Source organism: Nycticebus coucang, chromosome 11 (genome assembly GCF_027406575.1).
Source record: "Nycticebus coucang isolate mNycCou1 chromosome 11, mNycCou1.pri, whole genome shotgun sequence".
Lineage (NCBI taxonomy): Eukaryota > Metazoa > Chordata > Mammalia > Primates > Lorisidae > Nycticebus > Nycticebus coucang.
Window position 1 is genome coordinate 113,900,829 of NC_069790.1, and position 9,050 is coordinate 113,909,878.

Sequence of the window (9,050 nt, forward strand, 5' to 3'; positions counted from 1 at the left end):
AGGGTGCTGGCCCCATATAACAGAGGTGGTGGGTTCAAACCCAGCCCTGGTCAAAAACTGCAAAAAAAAAAAAAAGAGACTCGACCATGTGCCATTTCAAGAGACTTGCTTCACCAGTAAGGACACACAGAGACTGAAAGTTAAAGAGATGGGAAAAGATATCCTATCCAAATGAAAGCCAGAAGACAGCATTATTAGATACACTCACATCATACAAAACAGACTTTAGGTCAAAATGGTAAAAACAAAAAGGCAAAGAAGCTTACTATGTAATAATAGAGGGTTCAACTCATACAGGGCATAACGATTGCAAATGTACATGCATCCAACATTGGAGTATCCAAATATATAATATAGCAACTATTGAATGGTCTAAAGCCAAAGACAACCTACAGTAAAATAATAGTAGGGGACTTTAATATCCCACTTTCAACAATGAACTGATCATTTACACAGAAAATCAATAAGGAAGCACTGCACTTCATTTACATGTAAGACCAAATGGAACTAACAGAAATATACAGAGCAGTCCATCCAACAACAACGAAGTACACATTCTTCTCAAGAGAACATGGAACATTCTCCAGGATAGATCTACATGTGACGCCACAAAACAGGTTTAACAAATTCTAGAGGATTAAAATTATATCAAATATAAACTATAAGAGTGTGTATGTGTGTGAGTGGAGAGTGAATATGAGAGTGCATTTGAGAGTGTGTGTGATTGTGTGTGGGTGAGTATAAGCACGAGAGTATGTGTGACAGTGTGTGAGCGTGAGTATGAAAGAGTGAGTATGAGAATGTGAGTGTGTATGTGACAGTGTGTGTGTGAGAGTGTATGTAAGAGAGTGTGAGAGAGAGTGTGTGTGTGTGTGAGAGAGAGAGAGAGAAAGACAGATATGAGAGAGAGAGACAGCAGTACACAATTGCCCAGGAAAGTGAAGGCTCCGCCATGGGGCAGGCAGCCAGAAGGTACCAAAAAGGGATTCTCCCAGCATCATCTTGATGCACAGGCCCACGGCCGCGTGTGGGACTTAGACCAAGTAGGGCCACTCAGAAGGAATGTGAGGTGCCCCCCAAGCTGCTCCCCGGGAAGAAGGTGGTCCTGCAAAGGAAGACTGGGATCAATGGGAAAGAGGAGAGGACAGCAGGCAGCCTAGAGCCAGAAAAATAGTGTGAATACAAAGAAGAGGTGGGGTTGGGCAAGATCAAGTGAGGGTAAAGGGAAAGGAGGAAGGGCCCTCCCAACTCTAGCTGTGCAACATTTTCAGGTGTGGCCCTCAAGAGTGGAGGCATCAGCTGAGAGTGGGGTAAAAGGGTGGGGGAACACCCTCCCTTCTTTGCCCTCCATTTTTGTACGAGAATCCTCTGTGGGGCTTGCTCACCCGCCCCCTCCACCCCACCCCTTTCCCACACACACACCCCTACACCAACTCATGGGGCTGTACCTAGACCAGGAACCATGGCTCCGGAGGTTCCAGGGTCCAGGCACCCCATGTGGGGTGTGCAGCCCCCGGGAGCTCAATGTTTCTAAGGGAGGCAGGAGGCAGGGCTGGGGCGGGGGGGCCAGGATCTGAATAGCCAGGCCCTATTCAGCTCTGTAGCATGTCGCATAGTTGGAGACCACACCTGAAGGCTCAGCATAGTACAACACCCTCAAAAGCATGGATTACTTTTAAGTTCTCTGGTAAATGACTGCCAGGTGGTTGCAATGGCAGGAAAATGGACAACCCAGTCTGCTACGTGGGAGAGATGTCTCCAAATCAGTGGTTCTCAACCTTCCTAATACCGCAAACCTTTAATGCAGTTCCTGTGGGTCGTGACCCACAGGTTGAAAACCGCTGCTCTAAATTCTCATCTCTGGCCAATGGCACCATCCATTTCCATGTGGTGAAGAACTAAAAAGTGCGTCAAACATGACTGAGGCCTGCTTCTGGTGTGAGCAAGTTAAACATGTACTCAAAATAAATGCCAAAGCAACTTAAAATTATAGGATTCATTACAGGAGGGCAATGGGAGATACTGTCAAAAGGGTACAAAGTTTCAGTTAGACTGGAAGAAGTTTTTAAGTTCTATTGCACAACATGGTGACTAGAGCAAAAAATAATGTATGGCATATTTGAAAATTGGGAAGAGTAAATTTCAAATCTCAACACAAAAAAGTGTTAAGTGAGGTGATGGATACATTAATTAGCTTGATTTAATCATTTCACATTGTACATCTATATCAAAACATCACATTGTGTCCCATAAATATATACAATTAGAATTCATCATTAAAAATAACATACTAAAAATAACATCATGTTGCATGTGGCAACTATATATGTTATAAAATTTTTTTTAATTCTGGGTCAAAGCATTTGTAGAACAGAAAGCTATCAGTAAACCTTCCTCCCCAGAGGTTGAACCAATCAATTTATAACCTGCCACTTACGTAAGAGGTTGATTTTCTGTGAATCTTTGCCAACACTGAGTCATCAAACACACTGCTTTTAGACAAAAGCATAGCATAGTGTAGTTTAACTAGTAATTTTCATAAGTATATACAATCAGCTTTTTAATATTTGAGAGCCTTCTATGTTCATTTTTGTGAATGTTTTGTTCACTTCATTTATCCCATTTTTCCATTGTGTATCTCTTCTTTTAATGTATTGATTTTTAGTATTTTCTATATTAGGGCACTTAATGTGAGCTTTTTACTGTGAAATGAGCACAGATATTTTTCCCAGCTATGTTTTCAATTTATTGAATTTTGCTAAGCAGATTTCTTAAATGCAATTGAATGCATCTGTCTTCCAGGGTTTAGTAGTAGAGTTACCAAAGCTGTCTCTACTCTCAGATTTTTTTAAATTTTTTTCCATAAGTTCCTCAGGTACTTTATTGATTTATTTTTTTTAACATTAAAATAGTTGACCCATTTAGAAATGTGCCATGTGTAGGGTCTGCAGTATGGGTCCAACTACATTTTCTTTAAATTTCCCACTTGTCTCAATATTATTTATTGAACAATTCATCTTTTAGTGATTTAAAAAAGCAATTTATCTAAAGGATTTCCAAACTACAAATTAATTATGAATTACAAATTACATAATTAACTTTCTTTTGAGGTTTAAAATGTAGATGATATCCCTGACTCATCTCTGGAAGATGGAAATTTGGTTTACACCCTCCTCCAATGCTTGATAATTATATCAGGTTTTGTTCCTCCTTTGAGTACTTTTGCTACTTAAAATGATTTACTTACCCCACTATGTCTTGTTTCAACAGCTCTAATTAGTATCTAGTGATAATAAGCAGGAAGCCAAGATTCTGAGACTGTCTCCATACTTTGAGATCCTAAGAAAGAAAGTGCAACTGGGTACACAACCTGAAATTCAATTCAGGAGTCTTAATTTTTCAAGTCTGATACCCCGTTATCAGCCAAGCTTCAGCCAACCATAGGTAGCCAACTGGTCAGACCATATCCAAATAAAGAAAAACATCTAGCTGCAGTCAGTCAAACTATTCTGTACTTGATTCCCTGGTCTATTTATGAACACTCACTGCCTACAGTCGCAGAGCTCTGGCAGAGCTTTCTGAACGTCTTCTGGTTCTGAGGGATGTCTGATTTGCGAATTGTTTAAAAAAAACTATTAAATTTAATTTGTCTAGAGTTTTTTCCAACACTGGATACCTCTCTCAGCATATGAAGATAATAACATATAGAAGTGTACATCTTTTTGTTGTCCCCACCACTCCACATTATTTACAACAGGGCTCTAACGTTATCATGATCATCAGATGTGGAGGCTCAGGGCTAAGAGACACGCACAGCGAGGCAGCGCAGACCATGAGCTTCGCCCCAGACTCCACTCCAGAACAGAGTCCACGCGCGCGCTCTCCCCTGGAGACCCCACCCACACAAGCTCCCCGTGGAGCGCGCTCGGCGAGACCCGTCCAGTCCCGCCCCGCCCACAGAGCTGTCCCAGCGCCGACCTCTCGGCCTAGGCAGTGCTGCGGCGGCGGAAGCGGGGGCGGTCCCCGGGGCGGTGTCAGAGGCGCTGAGTGAAAGGAACTGGCGCGCTGGCTCTTCCGGAGCCAGGCTCGCTTTGCCTTCTCCAGCGGGAGCTGCAGCATGGGACCCCTACCGCGCACCGTGGAGCTCTTCTACGACGTGCTGTCCCCCTATTCCTGGCTGGGGTTTGAGGTGACGCTGGGAGAGCGCGAGGGAGGGTAAGGGAGAGGAAAGAACGTGATCAGGACGGAGGAACATAGGTATCCTGAAATTCCTGGCACTACCCGTGGAGTTAGGATAAGCAGAGAGCTTGCCAGGGCTGAAGGTCACTTTGTGCTTTTAAACGGGATAAAGTCGCTGCTGCAAGTCGAGCCCTTATACACTTAGACAGCAGTTTCCCGTTGGTTGAGAAGAACAGACAACTACAAAAACTCTAGAAGTCCATGCATGGCACAGCCACCTCTTAGCTCTCCGATGGCAATTGGGAATGGAGGGGTTAGAATGGAAACCATCCACTGGAGCAAAAATCCTTTAATCATGGTGTAGGAGTGGAGAGTTTTCCCATGCAGGGGGGTCCAACCTTTTCTCTTCTCTGCTGCACATCGGAAAAAGTTGTCTTGAGCTATACATTAAAAGTTAATGATTAAAAAAAAAAAGTCCATGCGTAATTTCAGTGATATCCACCACCGCAGATAAGCAAAATAGTCCTCCCATAATCTGTCTGCGCCCGCAGGCTGCAAGCTGGACAGCCCTGAAGGGTGTCCTCGCCTACTGTGCGCTTAGTGCCTCTGGCTAATTGGTTGTTATAAACTGCTCCTCCTTTCCCTCAGCTATTTCACTTTGTCCATCTTACGCTTGGCTCTTGTCTTTCACCTGTGCATGGCAGGTCCTGTGCCGGTATCAGAACATCTGGAACATCAACTTGCAGTTGCGGCCCAGCTTTATAGCAGGGATCATGAAGGACAGTGGTAGGAATGGTTAAATGCTGGCAGCAGGGAGCAGTTGGGGAGGGGTTAGTTTCAATGGCAAAGGGGAGCTGTCCTCAACTAGGTCTTTATATTGGCACTGACAGCTAGTAAGTTACCGTCTGCTCAAGACGCAGGTGGGGGAGGTCCCCCAAACCCAGGACCCTTAGGTCTTATCTCACTACCGTGTCCAACCTTCCACTTGCAGGAAACAAGCCGCCAGCTCTGCTTCCTCGCAAAGGGCAATACTTGAGAAGTGACATTATGCTCCTGGGACAGCATCTCCAGGTTCCCCTCCAGTTCCCCAAGGATTTCTTCTCTGTGATTCTTGAAAAAGGTGAAGAGAGTTGGAAGCAGGGAGTGTGTCCAGTGGAGAGTAGAGAGGTCTGAGACTAAAGTGCTAGGAAGGAGGGGCTCAGGAGCCTGAGCAAAATGAAGCACTCCTTGGGGAGCAGGGTTGGAAAGCTGAAGGTTACCCAGGCATGAAAGGGAGGAACAGCAGGCAAATTGTAAATCAATGATGAAAAGCAGGAGAGAGGCTGGGGACAGGAGAGCTGTTTCTGAGCTCTGGGGAGTGTCAGAAACAAGGAAAAGCTGGTCCTCCACCAGGAGTGCCTCTGCCCTACAGGAAGTCTGTCCGCCATGCGGTTCCTCACCGCTGTGAGCTTGGAGCACCCGGAGATCCTGGAGAAAGCGTCCCGGGAGCTGTGGATGCGCGTCTGGTCCCGGGTGAGGGCTTTGGGAGTCCTCTGGGAGGACCCTCCCCGGGCCGGTTCCAGAGCCATCGCCCTGCCCTACTCTGCCATTCACAGTCATACGACACACTCCTCCCCGCCCCGTCCCTTTCCTGCTGAGTTCTGTCCTTCTCAGGATGAAGACATCGCAGAGCCCCAGAGCATCCTGGCGGTGAGTGTCCTCTCTCCACACTGCTCACTGTGCTCACCAGGAATCTGAGAACAGTTGGGGAGGGGGGGGTGTTGTGAAGAGGACAGTCATTTTCTTATTGCCTGGAGAAGGCCATGGTTATTTGGGGAGAAACGATGTCTGTGTTTGAGGCAACAAATTATTAACAAATTGGAACCGAGAGGATTCTCAAAGGAACATCTTATGGTTGAAAGGGAAAGTGGGAAAATACATGGGTAGAATTTCTTTCATGAAAGAAGTCAGTGGGACAAAGATGATAACTGTTAGAACCCTCAGATGGGAAGCGACAGAGTATTCACAAGTCTCCAAAGACTCCAACACAAATCTGCCAACACATCCAGACTGGAAAGAAAGCAGGAGATTTTGAAAAGAAGCAGGGTAACTAACTAATGCCAGACATATACAGAAGCCTAAGTGAGAACAAATGGAAACACCTCGAAACATTGACCAACCAGCCATAGACAGAGGTATAAAAAGTAACTTTTTCTTTAGGAGTAAGTCATAAAATTCAAAACAAAATTTCCTTCCAATTTATGAAACAACCACTGAGGTATATTCAACTTTGATATATAAAAATAACAGGTCACACAAAAATTAAGTGTATAAAGAACAGCCAGTATATCTTCTAGTGTCTTTATTCCTACAAAGTATATGCATGATTTTTACCTTGCTTTTTTACTTAATATTTAACAAATCATTTTCCATGTCATTTTTCATTCTTATAAAGTGTAGTTCTTTGTTTCCACATAGTATTTCCATTCAGTGAACTTATTTTTGTTTACTTAACCATTTCCCCGTTGTTAAACATTTGGTCTAGATATAGCAAAGTCAAAGACAATGTCTCATTAGGATGGACTGCAGACTTCCAAAGTCCTGCTTCAGGTCTAGGAGGTCAAGTTGCAGTGGTTCTTAATCTTGGTTGTACAGTAATATTACCTGAAACACCTCAGCACTAATCTCCCCAGGCCCCCAAAATTCTGATGGCATGCCTGCACATGAGAATTGTTAAAGCTCCTCAGGAGATTCAAATGTGCAGCCAAGGTTGCGAACCACAGATCCCAAACTACAACGAAGCACAAGCCAAAGCCTTTATCCTTCTGTTAAAGCCAAGTAGGCAGCTGCAGCCAGATGCCTTCTTCTTAAGTCCTTAGGAAACTGTATGAGAATTAGAGCCCAGCCCTTCATTCAAAGAACAAAAGTATGAGGAATTTTGAGAAGTAGGAAGGAAAGAGCTCTGGACTTGAATTCTAGGGACTCAATGGTCTACTCCTAACAAGCTCTGTAACTCTGAACAAGTAAAATAGCACCTCTGGACTTCATGCTCCTCATTTGTGAAATGAAGAAGTCTGGCTAGCTGGTCTCTACGATGTCCTCTGTTGTTAACTTCTGTGACTATGATTCTATGCCACCTGGTCTTTTCACCCATCACAAGATTTTGGAGAAAACAAACTATTCCTCTTGGCAAGAACAGATGACTACTTGTGGTTGGGTAAAGGCATTGCCAGGAAATCTTGGGGTCAGAAATAAAAATATTAGAGTTTTTTCCTGAAAGCCCCACAATCCACAGTGCTGACGCAGTTGTGTTCCCCACCATATCCCTTTAGGCTGCAGAGAAGGCTGGTATGTCTGCAGAACAAGCCCAAGGACTTCTGGGAAAGATTTCAACACCAAAGGTGAAGAACCAGCTCAAGGAGACCACCGAGGCAGCCTGCAAATACGGGGTAAGCAACCTTTAATGTGTGTTCCCAGACTTTGTCCTGAAGATAGAGACTGAGAATCTCTAGGCATGGGTCCCCATGCTGCTGCCCAAAAGCTTCCTCCCCAATATAAGTCTCCCTGATGCCCTTAGGCAACGCTTATCTTCTCCCTTCCTTTCCCTGAGCTCAAGTAATGGGAGGGAAAGAGATCTATGGTGATAGAAAAGACAGAGCATCTGAGAGATAGAGAAGGCACCTGGGGCCATAGAGCCTCTTATCAAGTTCATCTTTGGCTACTTTGTTTCTGTGCCCTCAAACTTGTTGAAGCCTTCAACCCCTGTCAACCCCTGACAAACACTTATTCCATCACCTTCCTCCCTGCACTGTAACTGCTTTTCAGGCCTTTGGGCTGCCCATCACCGTGGCCCATGTGGATGGCCAAACCCACATGTTATTTGGGTCTGACCGGATGGAGTTGCTGGCGTACCTTCTGGGTAAGTTAAAGGTGCAACACTGGGCTGCCTTTGACCCAGCCCCCAACTCCATTATGTCAGCTGACCAGAAGGAAAAGTTCAGAGCAAAGCATATTCTTGACACTTCCAACAACACAGCCTTATACAAACAGTGCTGCCCAAGTTTGAATGTGGAAGGGCCACTTTCACCCCCATAGGAAAGAAGGAAATGTATGTATCTTAAAGCCAGGAAGGATTGTTCTAGAAAATTCCTGAGGCCTTGTGGGACTCATTTTTGCTGCCAACCCTACAGGTAACAGTAGAGTCTGTGATTTTCTTCCTCCAGGAGAGAAGTGGATGGGCCCTGTGCCTCCAGCCATGAATGCCAGACTTTAATGCCCAGAGAAGTATATTGGTATAAAAGGCAGGTCATCTACTTAACCCCCACCCCTACCTTAGGGCCCTGGAGTTTGGGTTTCTCTACCTGATGGAGGGAGGTATCCTTTGCCTTGCCTCTTCCCCCAGGGATGCTGGGGAGGGGTCCACCATTGGGCCTGCAGCTGCCTATACTTTTGTGCCTTACACGTCTTTCAGAAAGCCTGAAATTCTGTGTCTCACAAAATAAACCTAATGCCATTAGGCAAACGTTTCTGGGTCTGTGTCTGTTCTGGGATCGCTGGGATATTCCCACACCTATAGACGCATCCTGCCCATTCTAGGGGTTGAGGAAGAGGAGCTAGACCTCCATCAGCCCAGCACAGAGCTGGTCTTGGATAGTTGTGTGGAAGAAGTCAGAATAGTCTGCCAATCTCTTACTGGGAAATTCCCTTGGTCTTTCTGTCAAGGACAGAAAACTAAGCCAGATGGACTTCGCAACTAACTACCTTGGCATTTACTGTCTTCGAAAGCCTCACAGAGACTGAGATAGGGCCTGGACAAGAGGCCCAGTGGGAGTGAACAGCGGGGGAACCAGAGTGTGACTGAGCCTGTGCCCAGATATTTAAACCAGGCCTAG

At 45.2% G+C, this 9,050-nt stretch overlaps 1 protein-coding gene across 1 annotated transcript; it reads left to right on the plus strand.

Moving 5' to 3' along the window:
- Positions 1 to 4,031: 4,031 nt before the first annotated feature.
- GSTK1 (glutathione S-transferase kappa 1) lies at positions 4,032 to 8,684 on the plus strand. The gene is made up of 8 exons (XM_053608807.1): positions 4,032 to 4,189; positions 4,884 to 4,965; positions 5,171 to 5,299; positions 5,591 to 5,691; positions 5,833 to 5,868; positions 7,491 to 7,607; positions 7,984 to 8,077; positions 8,382 to 8,684. The coding sequence occupies exons 1-8, from the start codon at positions 4,118 to 4,120 to the stop codon at positions 8,429 to 8,431; spliced, it is 681 nt and encodes a 226-aa protein (XP_053464782.1). The 5' UTR covers positions 4,032 to 4,117; the 3' UTR covers positions 8,432 to 8,684.
- Positions 8,685 to 9,050: the final 366 nt, after the last annotated feature.

Bases quoted from the DNA above. Each gene is read 5' to 3' on its own strand.
- GSTK1 (XM_053608807.1), top strand. From the start codon at position 4,118: ATGGGACCCCTACCGCGCACCGTGGAGCTCTTCTACGACGTGCTGTCC. The intron at 4,966-5,170 runs GTAGGAATGGTT...TTCCACTTGCAG, and splicing joins AGGGATCATGAAGGACAGTG to GAAACAAGCCGCCAGCTCTG. The intron at 5,692-5,832 runs GTGAGGGCTTTG...TGTCCTTCTCAG, and splicing joins GGATGCGCGTCTGGTCCCGG to GATGAAGACATCGCAGAGCC.